The sequence below is a fragment of the Ixodes scapularis genome, unplaced genomic scaffold (genome assembly GCF_016920785.2).
Source record: "Ixodes scapularis isolate PalLabHiFi unplaced genomic scaffold, ASM1692078v2 PGA_scaffold1__304_contigs__length_218370807, whole genome shotgun sequence".
NCBI classification, from domain to species: Eukaryota; Metazoa; Arthropoda; class Arachnida; order Ixodida; family Ixodidae; genus Ixodes; species Ixodes scapularis.
The window spans coordinates 210355647-210373359 of NW_024609846.1; the positions used below are offsets into that span (position 1 = coordinate 210355647).

Below are 17713 nucleotides of genomic sequence, written 5' to 3' on the forward strand. Positions count from 1 at the left end.
TGGAAGTGCAAGAAGAGTTGTTGCAGATGTTCGGCGTGCTCTTCCGGAGTGTTGCTGAATACAAGGATATCGCCAATATACGCAAAGGTGAATGACAAACCTCGGAGGACTGTGTCGATAAATCGTTGAAAGGTTTGTGCGGTGTTGCGGATGCCAAAGGGCATTCGCAAGAACTCAAACATTCCAAACGGTGTGATGACAGCCGTCTTGGGAATGTCTGCCAGTTCTATGAGGATCTGGTAGAATGCCTTGATGAGGTCCACTTTGCTCAATACCTTTGTGCCCTATAGGACGCCAACGAAGTCCTGGATATGAGGGATGGGGTAACGGTCGGGCAGAGTACACTTGTTTAATGATCGGTGGTCCCCGCAAGGGCGCCAGTCCCCAGTTTTCTTCAGGGCCATGTGAAGTGCTGAAGACCAGGGACTCGAAGATTGTCTTATAAAACCAAGTTCATGTATATGTTGGAACTCATTCTTGGCGAGCTTCCACAGTTATTTTACAATCTGCATTCTACACCATCAAGATTGCCGGTCTTACCAGCTTTTTAATATGAGCTCATTCTGAGCATGCACTCTAAACAAAGACCTCAAATATTGTGTCCAGTGAATACCTCCTACAGGTCACCGAGTTGGAGAGGTGAATGCGAGACTTATGGCCCATAAAAATGTCACCCCAGGTTAAGATACCACAGTTCTAGAGCTCGCATACGTCTGGCATTTTCTCTACGAAGATCATTATCAAGACGTCCCCATGGCCAGGACACATCCCACGCAGGAAGAGCAAAAAGTGAATTAACACATACGCACGCCAGTTTGAGAAGTAGACATCAAAGTACACCAAATGGGTTTTCTGAGATCACACGGTATTGAGTGACACTCGTAATCATTCTCTGGGGGAAAGGGCTTGTTGTTTTCGGGCACGGTTTCCCTGCTTTCTACTCGAGGCTGCAGGCTGGCACCTGCTTCACTTGTGAGCACTCAGCATGAGGAAAACTGTAGTGTTCTCTAAAGTGGGCTTGCCCCTTGGCTTGGGAGTTGAAGAGGGGAGGGGGAGGGGCCGGGGGGGGGGGGGGGTGGGAGGGGTGCAGGCACAGACGGGAAACCACAGGCAGGGCTTGGGGATTCTTTGTGCGTGGTGTGCACAGGTCGGGTTGTGTGTTATCCGTCTAGGTCAGGGGTGGCCAGGCTGATCCAGCTGAGGAGCCGCAAACAATACCACGAAACTTCCAAGAGCCGCGTGTGTGGAAGGGGGAGGCAAACTTTTGTCTAGAGCAATAAACGGAACTCGAACTACTTTCAATCTCTCTGAGTCAAAAGTAATCCAACTGTACAAAAGGTAGCATTTGCACAAGACTACCAAACCGCAACGTGTCTTTCGATTTAAAACACGTTCCATTTCTCTTTTTGGGGAAGTGGTCGTGTGACTACGAGGGAGACGGGGGAGTGTGCGTGTGTGGGGGGGAGGGGTCGAGGGAAAAGATCCGCGAGCCGCACTTTAATACGCGAAGAGCCTCATGCGGCTCGCGAGCCGTAGCTTAGCCACCCCTGGTTTAGATCATGTCTGGGAGGCACTTCTCTTTCCACTTGTTTGGTCTGAAAAGGGGAACTCATCTCAGTTGCTTTAGAAAAGAGCGCATCGACTTTTTGGGATGGCTTTCAGGTATTTCTGAGCATTTAGCAAAGCTGCAGTGACCCAGTTTACTTTATGTGACTACTTTTTGTGTACGTACATGAACGGGGCTACGTGGCATGAGGTACAAAGTTGATTGGCCCACTAGCGTGCAACTTTGAAGCACCAGCCACACACCCATGTTTCTGCAATAAAAAAAAATTGGTACGTGGGGAGGGCAAGTATTCCTTTTGCACCCCCCTGCCGACACCCATGTCCTTTGGTATCGCACAAGACATCTGATGCAGAATGCATCGGGGGTCCCCGAATGACTTCTGAGCGAGTCAGGGGATCCATGACGAACAAACGCTTGAGAACTGCTACTCTGTTAAAAAAAGGGAGCTTGAATGTTTTTTTTTCATTATATTCTTTATAGAATACTTAAGGAGGGACACAGCACTTAAAGTCGTGAAAAAGTTACCTATTTTTTTCATAAATTTGATATTAGGGTGCCTCACACATCCAGAGCCCCTCTGTGCAAAATATAACGGCATAATTCAACCTCAAAATATAAAAAAACGCAATCATTTTTGCATGAGAAACACGCCAAGAAACAGCCCTAAAACAGATAACGAACGTCAAAACTCGTGCGCTTCGCGTTCCACCTATGCGCGGTCGACCGCCGCCATCTTGAATTCATTGGAAAGCTGTTTTCTTTGTCTACAATTGCCTTTCTCAAATTCCCCGACTTTTCCTGTTTTTTTTCTTTAATATTTTGATTAAATTCCCTGACAAAAGAAGAAAATGCAGAGGATGGGGTTGCAGCGACTGTTTGGGCTGTTCCTATTTAATCCAGTGAATCGGGTGGTGGCTTATGCTGCCAAGTGATGCCTCAGGCAACCGTTGTTCAGTGTGAAGGCCATCCCCGTCACCGCACGCCACACCCTCCCGTGTCACTGCACTGTCCACACGACCCGTTTTCCTTGACTTAGCCAACTTTTTGACGATTTCCCTGACAATTCCTTGACTTTTCCAAATGCTTTGAAACTCCCTGATGATTCCAGGTTTTCCGGGTAGGTAGACACCCTGTAGACCTTACCTGTAAGATGTTGAGTGCCTTCCTCATGTCCCCTTGAGCCAAGTCCATCAGTGCCTTCTTTCCATCCTCGGTAACAGTCAGGCTGCATTTGGGAACATGGGTAAAAAATCGAAAGGAAGTGTCAGGCACGGAAGAGGAGCAACAAGAGAAAAAACAGCCTCAGAAAATCAAAACCATGTTTATCCAGATAATGCCTGCTTTCAAAAAGCAGGAAAGCAGCAACCAGAATAATGACCTCCACTATGAAATAAATAAAATGAATAGAAGTAATAATGAACAAAACGTGAGGGCACAAGTCAGCTGGTGTAAGTTCATAATTGCAGAACTACTCGAGACTGTGGTGATGACTGTAAAACGACAGGAAGAAAGCAGCTCTTCGAAAAAAAAAGAGGGGGGGGAGCAAATTTATATGAGGAGCTTTTGAACTTAGGTAGGTTGAGACATTGTGAATGTCCCCCTTGTGTTGTTGCAAGGGGCGGAATTTTTTGTTCACCACTGATTTCATTGAATCGCTTTTGTGTGCATGAAGCTTGCCTTGCAAATGTTTTGCGGGCTCTGTGTCTGTGTGCAACTTACAGAGCAGGGTTTACAGTGGAGGAAGATTTTTTTTCTGCTTTCATGGACCCAGGGAGGGAGCTCGTTTGTGATGATTGCATCGCCTGCATTGTCTGTATCTGTGCACACGTAATTTATAGGGCAGCGAAGGCTACAGGCCCAATATCATGGCTTTCAAATGTATTTTGACAAAATGAACAGATACACTGTACAAGCGAGTTTCAAATAAATGCAAGCACATGTTTTTAGGCCCTCACTAGACAGCTTCCGGCTTCATCTGCCATGCAACAAAAGAACATGGCGTAGAAGTGCAAAGTGGCGCGAAATCCTCTTTGTACAGAATCGCAAGAGCGACATCCCGGCAGGCGCCTTGTGCATGCAAGTGAAGGGAGCTTCGGTAGGCTTGCAACTGGATACACTGGCTCAGATGAGCAGAGGCATGGTGGCGAACAGTGTATCAGCATAAAGTAGCTCGGAGCATGCGGAGCAAAAGCTCGTGCTGCAGGACCCAGGGACCGTCGGTTTGACCTCTGCTCCTATCCATTTTTATCTGGATGAGCATCACACTAGTGTATCACTACTGCATTGTGCATATTAAAGACCTCAGACTAGCAGTCATACTGAATTAGCTGTATGTCCCATCTAAAGCATAAACCAGTGTTGCCGTACCCCGACCTTACGGTGCCGAAACATAAACCTCACGAGTTGAATTCCGTGTAGGGTGTTTTCACTGATGTAATTTCATACACCAATTTTACAGCGAAGCTGTTATACGCTAGGGTCTGGGGCAAACTGCGTCCTCACACGTCGACAGAAAACTCCCCATTGGTCGTGGCAAGTATGAATAAATAAAACAAAAAGAGGGGGCAATCAGCGTGAGTCAACCTTCCTTGGCATTATTAGATAGTGAGGTCGTGATTTCTTGTTATCATCCCTAGGCATCGTGCTCAAGGTCGTCCTAGAAGTCATCCTTGAGGTTGTACTTGAGGTTGTCCTTGAGGTCTTCCTAGAAGACATCCTCGGGGTCCTCCTAGACGTCGTTCTCGAGGTCGTCTTAGAAGTCGTTCTCGAGGTCGTCCTAGAGGTCGTTTTAGATGTTGTCCTTGAGGTCATCAGAGAGGTCCTCCTCCAGGCGTTGTCCTCGAGGTCGTCCTAGAAGTCGTCCTTGAGGTCGTCCTAGAAGTCGTCCTAGAAGCCATCCTTGAGCTCGAACTCGAGGTCGTCCTAGACGTCGTCCTTGAGGTTGTTCTAGATGTCCTCCAGGCATCGTCCTCGAGGTCGTCCTAGAAGTCGTCCTTGAGGTCGTCCTAGAAGTCGTCCTAGAAGCCATCCTTGAGCTCGAACTCGAGGTCGTCCTAGACGTCGTCCTTGAGGTTGTTCTAGATGTCCTCCAGGCATCGTCCTCGAGGTCGTCCTAGAAGTCGTTCTTGAGGTAGTCCTAGAAGTCGCCCTCGGGGTCGCCCTCGGGGTCGTCCTTGAGGTCGTCTTAGACATCGTCCTCGACGTCGTAAAGATAACAGCTTCGCTGGTCCTCCATCTTCACGTGAAGTGGAAGGGTTCCACAGTTTTTTTTATGAGCTGTCCAACACGTGTTGAAGGCGAGCCATACCCTGAAAAGTACTGTACAAACAAGCCTAAAGTTTCATCAAGCTCAGTTGACACGTAACAACAAAATGGCAAACTAACATAACCTCAAAGCACCCTATACTCTGTTCACCCTTAAGGGGCTACACAAGAATATGGGATTTGAATGTTGCTCAATTTATACACAAGCGTGCTGGCACTACTACCGGAGTATACTCGCACGCAACACCACTGGCCCATAGGCTTTTCTGTTGTGGTGTGATTTCAAAACAAAAAGCGGACTATTTCTTTCAGTCTACCCTTTGTGAAGCTTGATGACTGTAATAATCTGGATGAAAAGCAATGCAAAGAATAAGATAACTCGAAGAAAAAGAAAAGTATGGGCTCAAGGAGAAATGGACTTGGAGGCAAGCTTAGCTCTGGAGATCACTGGAAAAGGTCAAGTTCAAAGGAAAAGCAGACCCACCAACACCTTAGAATCCTAAAGCGATAGACCTTATTCATTATTAGCGTCATCTTTCGCCGGCCATGGGTACAATCAGAGGCTCGGCGCCATCTTTGAGGCTTCGCCACCACCCCGTCGCCCGCCGCATTACCAAGTCCTCTCCCCGCGTCGCGTTTGTGCATGTACTTGTGCTTTTTGTGCGTGTGTGTGGTTTTTACAGCGGAGCTGTTAAGGGCTAGGTTCCCGAGGATCGTGTCCGGTACAAAACAATTGTCGACAAAAACGCCTCTCGACAGCTGCCGCCATCTATAAGCGACAACGGCAAGCACACAACCAGTATGATTGCCGCTGTCGCTCGTAGATGGCGCCAACCTTTCCAGCTATCATAGAAGAATGGATAGTTGGGCGGCGCGTCGGTGGGAATTCATCGTAGGAAGCAGCGCGAAAAACAGACGACAAAGAAAAAGCACACGTAATGAGCGCAGCGCTCGTCACGTGTGTTTCCTCGTTCTCGTCTTTTTTGCGCACTGTTTCCTACGCTCCTATCAGTTTCGGTTTGGATTTAGGGTGGGTCGGCCGCGCCCTTTTGGGGAAAGAAGACTGGCTGCGGAAGGAGCGGCGACGTACGCAGCAGCGCGAATAGGTCCGTAAACGCCGCGAAGCCGCTGTCACCTCGACTTCTAGTGCGTCAAGCGCTTCAGATTCCCTTGCCAAAAAAGAGCACATCGCTCGCCTGGAAAGCCTCCGCCAAGAACCGAACCAGCGATGTAAAGGGCATAGGCGGGCCAATGCCACGGACGATGATTGGAGGCCAAGCGCAAGCGCGAGGCCCGGCGACGACAGCACTCCACGCCGGCTGAGCAGTTCCCGGAAGCGACGGTGATGTTCCGGAAGGAGTTCGTGGATTACTCTTTTGGAGTCACGTGCGCCGTGTGCGACCGACTCTGGGTCACCGGAGACGTATCCACGATCGGCGGCGTGTCGGACAAGAAGAAGCGGGAAATGGGCGCGTGCGCATTGCGGCAGTGTATCGAGTGCAGCTCCGCTGGTCTTCCTTCTTCATGAGAGCAGTGATGGAAGTGCCATTTGACCTTTTGGAGCAAGCCTTGTAGCATGCAAAATGTTGTTTTGGAGCAGGTAGTGGCCCTTTTGGAGCAGGGTCCGGCATATGTTGGCATATTACTTGAAAATGAAATAATGCTGCATTGCTATATAGAGCCCATCTCTATTATTGGAACACGGCTCCTGTCGCCTTTTTAAGACAGGATATATAACATTCAACGAAGTAAACACACAAAAAAACATTTTTTTAATAAAATTTATCTGCTCGTCAGATAAAAAAAATACAATTAAATATGTCACACTGAGTTCGGATAGTATATTTAGTTTTATCAGCCTGCACTTCTTTTAAGGTATCTGCAGCAGCGTCTAACGACCCACTGTTGTGGAATGTTTTAGTTCCGATTAGAGTTGTCTTTCGGGCAGCAGCTTCAAATATTGCGGTATCTGATATTCGCTTCAAAAATTCCGATTCATTTTCGATGTGCTGGCGGAGTCACGATGGGATCACGGAGAGTTAACCCGTTGAGTGCGCTCCTTGGCATGCACCGACGCGCTGCAGAGAAGCGACACCCGCGGAGCAGACACCGCAGTCGCGCGAGTCGCGCAGTGCTTTGTGCTCTGAAAAGGACGGTGAGGCTTTACCAGCACTACATCTAGAGCTTGGTGCAACTCAACTGTACTACATTTCAGCTTCGGTGCGAGCGCAGCCGAAGCTACAAGCGCGCGGGTAGAGCCCGTAACGGTGCCCACACTGCACGAGCCCACGCGCGAGTCAGGAATGCACAAAGCATTGGGCTCGCGCTAGATTTGACTTCGCTGGTAGCTATACTTCGTCTCACCTTAGCATGGAATATTGTTAGCCGCACGTGCCAAAAGCCCGAGCTAGTTGCTTTGGATGAAGCCTCGGCGACTGCACGAGCGCTCGTGCAGCCAGTGCTCCAGTCAAGGCAGTCGAAGCTAGCCGCTCGCGCTTGCACAGCCTTCGCAGTTAGTCCGTGCTAAGGTGAGATGAAGTATAGCGCACGGGAACAGGGCGGGCCAACATTGAAAAATCCACAAGCTCGGCTTTTTTTTTCTTCTTTTTTTTTAAATAGGCTGCTCAGTGGGATGGTTCTTCGCTTAGCCTCTGCGGCTTTGGTCTCAGATGTTGCTAACGTTGTTCCTTTCAATGATGATGATGATAATGCGCCGTCGCAGTTTCGGTTTGCGTAACAGTTGCGGCGCGGAAAATACCGCGGTACCGCCAAGCGCTCTGATTTTTATTTTTTATTGCTACATCTCATCTCGGCGCAGGCATGGCGCAATTCTTCGGTGAAATGCCAATTTGGCGCTACATGTAGCAGAATTGCGTCCTCGGCGCAATTTGGCGCAATTGGCGCATCACTTCCATCACTGTGAGAGTGGAAAGGCTGAACTTTTTTTTTTTTTTTTTTGTGATGGTGTCATTTGTTTGGCAATAAGTTATGAATATTAAGCTCAAGTTTGTTTCCAGTGGTTTCACTAAGAATCTTTTTTTATAAAAATTAGGTTCATTCCAGCACCCGAGCAGGCAGACTCACAAACTGTTTTAGAATTGTGCGTTAACTTGCCTGACCAGCTGATTATGCCTTTTCGCACAAGGACGATTGTATGATATATTTAACAGGGCCGTCAACCACTGTCTGACAGTTTGTTTTGATTTGGTGTTCACGGCTGCGGGTCTAAAGAATGCGAGCAGTTCTTCCCCCAGTGCGCCTTGACCCAGCGTGTGCAGACCCGAATTGCAGAGTTCTATGATGGCGGCGTTGAACGTTTAATCTTGGATCCCCGTTGCCTTGACCTTAGGAATATTGCAGATATTACACACACACACACCAAACGCACAAGTACATGCACACACACACACACACAAAAAACAAACATGAAATTAAATTTATTACAAATTTTTATTTAGTTTCTTGGGGAGATCACCGAATAGTAGCTCAAAACATCATTATAAGGAGTGTGTGTGATACAGCACCACTTTACGATAGTAGTATTTTTATTGCAGGTGAAAAATAAAAAATATTCTGAAGATCTACACTAGCACACTCACTCAAGCATGTGCGAAGCACAAAAGCGTAAAAGAAAATGACCGGCAGTCGCCGCGGTGCAAGTATGCGGAATATAACATATTAAAAAAACAGGAAAAAAACAACAACACTATTTTACGGAAAGCCGAAACATTTTCCTTTTATAATCATAATAATACTAACAAATAAATTCAGTACTTGCACATATAAACTCTTTGGCCCCTTGAGAGAAAATGCATTAATAAATGTCAGCAACATTTTAATGTGCTTCTCCTGGTAGCATGGTCACATAGAGTTAAATATCATGCTTACTAGCAATAGAATATGACCACTACTCATAAAGGTGGTTGCTTGCATTATTGGCTCCAAATAAAAAAGCTTATCCCGCAGCGCGAGCCCGATCTGTTGGGAAGCGAGCAGGCGTGACTGTTAAACTTGCCAACAGATCCAGGTTAGCAGTCAAGAGCCTGCTTCTATGCTTTTGTCTACATTTCGAAAATGTTTCTCGAAATGTGAGAGTCGCGTGATAATAATGAGACAGCGTAAAGGTAACCAAGCGTTCACCTTTGCTTTTTAGCACCACTGTCTTTATCACTCATGTGAGAACAAAGTTGTTACTTTGCCTAGCTCTTCTGCACTTTGCGTCGGCCTTCAACCAGGTGTAAAAGACCTACTTAAGAGAAAAATATTTTAAAAAAAGGCGCAAAATACTGTATCTGAGTGACGTTGACTAGACCTCGCCGTTCCTCTCCGTGAGTGAAGCTACAATGCTAGCCAACATCAAGCTCCCAAAGAATCACATACAAAATAGATGCTCGCTGATGTTACATACAAATATCATGAGCCTTTCATGCCATTGTGGAAAGTGTCATATATTAAGGAAGGTTTAGGAGCCCTGTAAAAGCATGCAACACTAACAAGCGTGTGCTCTTTTGAGGAGCACGAATAGTACAGGAAAGCGCTACAGCTATTCAAACGTTGGTTGTAATACCTTTACCTCGAAAAAAAAAAAGGATATGATTTGAATCTTTATATTGGCTGTTTTTCATTTTATTTCCTTGTTGAATACGTAGTGGAACAGAGCAGTCGTGCGGTCGCTGCGCGTCGCTTTTACACGCCGCAAACGGCCACAGCACTTCGCCAGTCACCTCAAAGATGGCGACGGAAGGAAGGTTGGCGCCACGTCCGATAGATGGCGGGCGAATCTGAGTAAGGTCTATTGGAACCAACAGAGAACTGACTCCAGCAATTGAGAAAACACCACGCTCCAACCTCAATCAGACACTTGCATCGGCAAGTCAGACTCGGTGCCAATTACTCTTCTTTAATTTTTTCGCCATTAGGTTTTTCTTTCTTTGAACGTTGACGGCATATAATCAGCACCAGATCGCATGGACGTTCATTCTGGATGCGAGTTGAGGAATGAACCCTGCTCATTTTCTACTATTTTCTTCTGCAACTGCCACTACATTAGAAGAAAAACTAATGTATTCTAAAGGTTGAGAATGCAAAGGTATCATTCTAAGTGGTACTTACTGGAAGTGCAAAAATCCATTGCATGGCCCCTTTAGGAATACAGGGCAGCCAAGGCTGCAGCACGAGATCGCGTCTTTGACGCATGTTTTAGTAGAATGAGTGCTTGCACTAGAAAGCCGCATTCCAAACCAGAGAATGCAGGCTAGCTTGCTCCTGTGATAAAAAATCAGAGAGCTATAACAATGTCTGTGCACAGCATATGCTATAAGCATTGCCAACCCTAACATATGTTGTGGGGATTGTGATCCCTCAACATTCTGTTGCGTCAGCGCTTTGGCACGCCGTGGCGGCCGCGCTGACGTAGTGAGAGGTGGCGCTGCTTACCACTGTGAGTGGCTTCCTCCTCTCTCCCTTTGGGGCGATTTTCTTAACAAACCCCCGCACAAAGGAGATCGACGTGTCGCTCCTTGATTGGCCACTTCGCCCCCGCCGTTATCTTAAAGGGCAACTCCACTCAAAAAGTCGACCCTATCGAGATGACTGATATCGCTTTAGGAGGTCAAAATACGGTCATACCCAAAATATCACGTCAAACCGACGCCGCGTTACCGATTAAAACCAATATTAAAAATTTTTCTCCCGGCTCGGTTAGCGGCCCGAAACCGGGTGAGCAACGCTGGCACCGGGTGAGCTAGTGAAGCCACACTGGGCAATGACGTAGTTCTAGTCCTACGCTCTCGTACGGACGCCGCGAGCGTTTCGTTTCCCGTGGCATTCTGCGATTCTGCTGACGGCACGAGGTGTTTACCACATTATTTTGTGTTTCCCTATTTTTATTAGCCTCCAGGCAGTTCCTTTAACTCCAGCATTGCTTCCGCGATAGCGCGGAAGAGAGCGAAGCGGTGCCCCTCGCTCACGCGCGCGTCGTGGAGCCGGAGAGATTTGCCGGACTCGCGTTGGGCAATGTTGAGCAGGATTTGTAGTGCTCTGGGTTGCACAAACAACCCGGTGCGCAACCCGGAGCTGCGGTTCCACCAGTTCTCAAGAGACCGGAAGTGGCACAAGGTGTGGGTCGGTGCCGTTCGCCGGGACTTCGGAAGACCGTTGACTCCGAGCTCCAACGCGAAGCTCTGCTCCCAGCACTTTACGTCAGACACCTATACACGGGATCTGCGGCTGCTGACTGTTGCGGGTTTCTCCACGAAACAGGCGCCTTTGAAGAACGATGCAGTGCCGTCGCTGTTCGCGTACCGTCCGCCGGCTGCTCAAGCACGATCGGCCGGACGCAGCAGGTCGCGGCTGATCTAACTAGCGTGCACATAAAGGCACCTTAGCTTAGCAACTTAGACCACTTGTGGATAGATCTGTCCATCTATCTCCCATTATTTCTTTTTCTTTCGCTCCGCGAGCAAAAAACAAATAGCCACGCTGCGCCGGCACCGACCGCGTCATATTTATAGCAGTCGGATTCGCTTTTCGGCCGGCAAATTTATAAATACACACTAAAACTTACTACCTTTGGTGCATATTAACAAAGTAAAGCGGTAAAGAAAGAAAATGTGCATCTAACCTTGTGTTTTGAAACTCCACGTGCGATTGAGCCGACCTTGTCGGCGCGTCGGCTCAGAAGCGCGGGAGGTCATGCCGACGACGCGCCACTAGTATCAGTGTTGCCAAGCTGCTTCAACCGGTAGTTTCGGTTTCGCCGTGCCGCCGGAACGATACTTGGATTCGCGATATCTACAAAACTATGCACACTACCAAAAAACAAATTATATCTCGTGATTCAGGGCCGCCGGCTTCGACTAAACAGATCATAACCCAAAAATTGTAAAAATGGAGTGGAGTTGCCCTTTAAAACCAGCGGACAGCAGTATCTCGCTCTCTTCCTGGGATTCGGCGGCGGCGACAATGGGGAACCGTCCAACGCACCGGTGAGCGTTTACCCCGTCCCTTGTGCCTTTGTGAACGACCGTTCGGCCGTGGGCGATCTCCACACCGACGGCGTTCACCAGCTTATAGCCGCTGTTTTCTTCTTTTTGTTTCATTGTAAATAAACAGAGTTTATCACCGTTACCAACGTGAGTGGTGTCTGTTTGCGCTCAACGAGCAGCATGCCACGCGAGTACGAACCCGCTTCGCGGTAGAGCGTCTCACCGCGAACGTGGTACTCCCAAAGGCAGTGGCCCAAAGGAGAGCCACAATGTGTATGATATATTGATCACATATTGGCTAGATTTGATGACATGTCGACAATGGCTGGTGTAATTAAAAAAAAAAGCTATCTGATCATTATTTTACCGTCTCTGTCGCACTACAGGAAATTCCAGTTCCAGGTAAAAAAAAGAGGTTAAAGAAATAAGCAGAATCGACAATAAGATGGTCAACAAATTAATCTCGGAGTTCGATTGGAGTTCTTTGGCACACTATTCTCATAACTCCTTGAATGAATATATGGTAACAGAATTTAATAATATATATAAAAAATCCAACAAAAACATTATGCTCAAACAAAGAAATCTAGAAAAGAAATGGGTCAACCCAGAAAAATAGAAGCCAAGTTATATCAAAGATAAACTATGGACTAGGCGCAAACAAAATCCGGGGAATAAATCCTTAAAAGGAGACTTTCAATCAACAAGAAACAAACTAACAGTCAAGCTCAGAATGGCAAAAGACAGTTATTATGTAGAAAAATTTAAAACCATGAAAGATGGTATGAAAAAAATGTGGAACTTAGTAAATGAGCCAACAGGTAGAGAAACAAAACCAAGTATCGATGACACAATCACAAGATATTTTGGTGAATCAGCAGATTTCGTCTCACTATGCGAATCATTTAGTACAAAATTTGTGAACAATGTGTCGGACCTGCGGTCTAATATTAACTACCAAATGCAAAACCAGGGCCTGTTTGCTCGAAGCCTATTAACTTTAACCGCGGTTAAAATTTAACCGCATTTCCCTACCAGGGGGAATTTTAGATCACGTGGCCGGAAGAGTAAGGACGGTGGAGAGACATGGCGGTGCCCGTGTGAGCGAGCGCCACTCACTTTGAAACTAATATGTCGTAGTAGCTGCAATATCTGGCACGTTAGTCAGCAACGAATGGTGCAGGAAGCTTTCGTTTTGCCTTACCTCACTTAAATCACAAAGCATTAGCAATGACCTTGCCACATTTTTTATATAGTTTTTTTACTCTGACTATTCCTAAGCCTAAATGAACGCAATAATTGTTGGCATGGCAACGGTTTTTTAATACTATAGTGGTTGCCTTGACCAAATCGGCCGGGTATTGATAGCACGCAAAAGCAGACAGCGTCCCAATAGACCTTCTGCTAAATTTCCCAAGCACCAAGGTCCATGTAGTTACACGCACTGCACATGCTGGCACCTGCAGTAGTAACTGTTCTAAAGCAAAAACCTAAAACAAATTTTGCCTTGCATGCGAGTTCATCGCCTTATTATGATTATTTACTTTGAATCTTTTATACAGGAAAGGCCAGCCTGCGCAGAGCGTAGAATTACACTTTCAGCATTCTCCTCGGTGCTTGGGTAATTTAGTAATTGGTCTATTTTCACTGGAGCCGAATTACACGGTTTTCAACTTATGATGGTGCTATATCCAGTTATTATATGCTGGCCAACCATGCTGCCGGTGTACCGCCTGCCTTTCCCTGCTAGCTTCTCCCTCATCTTTTCTAGGACTGAACTTCGTCGTCCTCTTTCGAACTTAGAAGGAAATTTCAACGAGGCTTGTCTTCAATTCCGACAGCCAAACATTTAGAAATTTTCCAAACAAGGCTTAATTTAGTTTTACCTTACCCAATATCTATACCACGAGCAACAAAAAGTGCTTCTTAAACTCAAATGTATGCCGCGCTGGGTCGCGTAACCCGGTAGCGCGCGTTTTTGGGTCCCCCCTTTTCGAGAACTTTTTCCACAAAAGCCAATTATATTTGCTACAACCAGTAGCTGAAACCAGCTGCCACCCAATAATAAAACGCGGAGCTATCGCTCATCCAGCCCTCGTCAAACTTGGCTAGGTACCTGTAGGTACCTAGTAGGAAAGGGCGGTTAACTTTTAACCGTGGCTAAAGTTAACCGGCTTCGAGCAAACGGGCCCAGAAGGTCATAGCAGATGCAAAATATGGAATCTGCATATCTTCCTTTGATGACGGAAGCAGATTTACACAATATCATAAGCACCGTGTCGATAAAAAAACCAGCAAGAGCTGTTACATTAACACTCACAAAGTTCCTTCTCTTTAATATACCCGACACTTGCGTGTTTAACGTCCCACTCTGGGCGGCGAAGCAAGATAAGCAAAATTGCGATGCTTACTTTGCGGTTGCTACTCCACTGCTATACAGACGAGCACGGTGAGAAGCGCACTCAACAAAGCTAACATGCCAGAGCAGACCAGGAACCTAAAGCCAGGGTCAAACTGCTCATACATCATACAAAAGACAGTCTGCAAACACGAGCCACCGCAATATCTGTGGTTCAGATGACGCTTGGCAAGTTTTTTCTTTTAACTCATTGCCGTGCAGCATTCGAAGCTCATATCTTGCAATGACTCACGTTCGAATCTGTTAGCAGACTGTATTTTGTATGATCTACAAGCAGTGAACCCCAGCTTAAGGGGACACACCCCCTAGGGGGGCCAACTTTTGAACCCTTGTCTTAAAATTAATGAAATTTACAGGGTAGGCTGGTGGTCATGCTAAAGGGTGTATAACAAAATTTTAGATCTGTTGGTTAAAGGGGAAGGAAATTAGAGCAGCTTTCATTAGCAACATGCCTACATTGTTTAGTTAATCTATCGTTGGAAAACTACCACAATATTCAAGATTTTTATTTGCTAGATACGTATCAGAATGCCTAAAGGGTGCCGCTATGAAACGTTTTTTCTAAAATGCCATTTATTTCAATAACTTTTCTCTTCTTCGAAATTGGCCAACTTTTTGGTCTTCTGTGTCTTTGACAAAATGTGAACATTTTTTTTAAAAGAAGTTCGTAAAGTGACAGAAACGTTCCATAGCCGCATTCCTTATTAAATTTGAGTCAGGAAAAAGGAAGAATGAGCCTCCTCTGTTTTGCCATTATCAAACGATAGATTGACTAAAATGGAATTTATACCAAAAAGTGGAACGGAGGAAAATGCGTTCAAAATACTCCAAACCCTACCTTTTCTTTAGCTTTGGTGGACAGAAAATAATTTATAAAAAATTAACTATGCAGTGTAAATTAATTAAACTTTTTAGGGACACTCTCTAGATATTGGTGGATGTAAATATGTCTGCTTGGTAGAAGAGCGTGTTGGTTTAAGTCATGGATGAAGAAAGAATAAACAATTAATGAAAGATGTGGTTGTGTTGTCCCTGTTTTAATTGTAAATATGTCATTTTTCAAAGTCGACTTTTTTTGCAGAAATTATTTTTTCTGGGCAGTGTCTCCCCTTAAGAGATATTGCGAAAATTCCGAGGGCTGTCAGTGTGCGATGCTGAGATATCAAAAAGAATAGTATGTCAATTGCGACTAAACTCGGAAGTTCTGAAAATTGGCACAAGCGTACCATAATGATCCGGACGTGGCCTGAGCTATTATACTTTCAGTACTAATAAAGTGAAAGTCAAAATTTTGAGCAAATTTGGTGCAAGTTCCTCACATTTGGGCTAAATGTAGCAGGATGTAACAGGGTAAGCCTCTCGGCCCAGTTTGGCGCAGCAGTCACATCACTGTGAAGTGCAAACCCAGTCTCGAGTACAGGACATACACAGGAAACCAGTAAAAACCGTAAATTGGGGGGGGGGGGGGGGGGGGGGTGTAGAATTCCAGGTGGAGGGAATGGATAACATCACTGGTTGCAGACACTCAGCTCTATCCTTGAAACCAGTAAGATGTGCTAACCCTTCTCAGCTTTCTTTTCCCACGTTTTTTTTCATATTTCTTGCCGTTGAACCTCTTCCTTCTGTTGCTCATTGTTGTTATAGTGTATGGAACTCTCATTATTTTGAAGGAACAGACAGGTGCAGCAACGGACACTTGACACAAAAAGTGTTTACTGAAAGCATACAACATAACTAGGGTGTGTATTTTCCGGTTTTAACCGAAAAACACCGATAAACATCCGTCGGTGACGAAAATATAAAATCGGTTAAAACCGAAAAACACCGGTGGTTGGATTTTTTCGCTCTGGCTAAAACCGAAAAACACCGGTCGTGGCATGATTCCGACCTAGCGAAACCTTTTCCCTGTAGAGGTTCGTCAAACGTGTTATCTCGTGGATCCTTCCAGTGTTTATACATGGCTTGCACATGGCGTCAGTCCGCCCTCCTTTCTGGGGGTCAAAAGCGTCTAGTGAACGCAGTGGAAGCTAAGCTCTCACACGCCTTTTCCCTATTGAGTCTCCCATGGCCCCCTTTTGTGGAAAAATTAACGTGGTGGAGGGTAGGCTCTCGTGGCCTTTCCCTATTGTGTCTGGTCAAGTGATGTCGGTGCAAGCCACGTATTCAGAGGTTGCTGTGGTTCCTGGAAGACACTGCCAACGTTCGTGTCATACAGGAGCGTGCGTTTTCATAATTGTGGGTTGTGAACCGCAAGCAACCTGCTGCCATGACGGATGCAAGCCTCTCAAAGTATGCTTGCATCTACTATAATAACCAAGTGTGAGAAAAAGATGCTTCCTAAAAAAGACGTGTATGAAATATGTGAATAAAATTGGAACTCTCTTTCTGTGATCAATCGCATTTTTTTCCACCGATAATCACCGATTTTAGCCTTGTCGTGAGACGTTCCACCGAAATACACCGATGTTTTGAAAATAAATAAACACCGAAAAACATCCGCCGATTTTTCTCACAAATAAACACCGGAAAGTACACACCCTAAACATAACTGTGCACCATTCTCTTTTCTCTTTCAGCATTTTGCACAGCCGCAGTCAAGTGTAGATTTGTGTTTCAATTCAGTTCAGTGTCCCTTCCTCTCTTCTTTCTTTTCTCTTTCAACCTTCTACAGCCCCATAGGAAACACCAATTGGTGCCACTGCACCGCCCCCCTTAACTTTAGTTGCAGCGCCTCACTGTTTGATGTTTGACGCTGAATCCCGTTTCGCCTTTGTTTTGAAACTCTAGACGGCAGTCTCATTTCTGTGTGGGGTGAAGCAAAGTACAAGGATGGTGGAAACCTGAAGGTTTTATATTGAAAGAGCGGCACTTTCGATTGCCGACACCGGTAAGAATGCAGTCACGAGCCTGGGCGCAAGGCATGCGCTCCTGAACTCGTCAGTCTCACACGCAGAGCGTATGGCGGGTGTCTGAGTGCACAACATCTTTTTCCCCTAAAAATGCAAGCGATCCAACGACTTTCGCTTGCGCCTTGACTGCCTGGTAACACCAGGTCTGCCAGCTCCACTTCAGGCCAATCAGAGGAATTGCCGGCGCTGTCCTCCGCTACAGGCTGCATAGGTTCGTTGCAGGGCCCGCTTCTGAACTGTCACTGGAGCTGCCGGCGCTGTCCTCCGCTGTTGTCTGCCTCGCCAGCTTGTCATCCTCTGTTGGGCCGTCGGTCTGTTGCACGTGGCTGGCTTCTAGCTGCATTCGCAGCGCCTCCTCGGCGTCTCACTGTCGCAGCTAGTCCACGTGCCACCGCTGTTGTCCATCTGGCGTGTTCAGCATGGTCATCCGCCTTGAACCCCGCCAATACTGGCCATGACCAGACGTGCATTCCCGGAGCAAGTAGCAGCGATTTGGTGATTGAGGGCGATGGGAGAGCCACAGCGTGCTCTGGCTCTTGACCGCTTGGGAAGAAGCTAGTTAGTCTCG

At 46.5% G+C, this 17713-nt stretch overlaps 1 protein-coding gene across 2 annotated transcripts in view; it reads right to left on the reverse strand.

Moving 5' to 3' along the window:
• The window catches only part of LOC8042067 (replication factor C subunit 5), a 44585-nt gene that overhangs the window by 9878 nt on the left and 16994 nt on the right, over positions 1-17713 (reverse strand). For both annotated transcript variants that reach the window (XM_002415191.5, XM_040206664.2), the window contains one exon: positions 2711-2792. In XM_002415191.5, coding sequence (XP_002415236.4) covers positions 2711-2792 — 82 coding nt within the window. The remainder of the gene's footprint in view (positions 1-2710; positions 2793-17713) is intronic.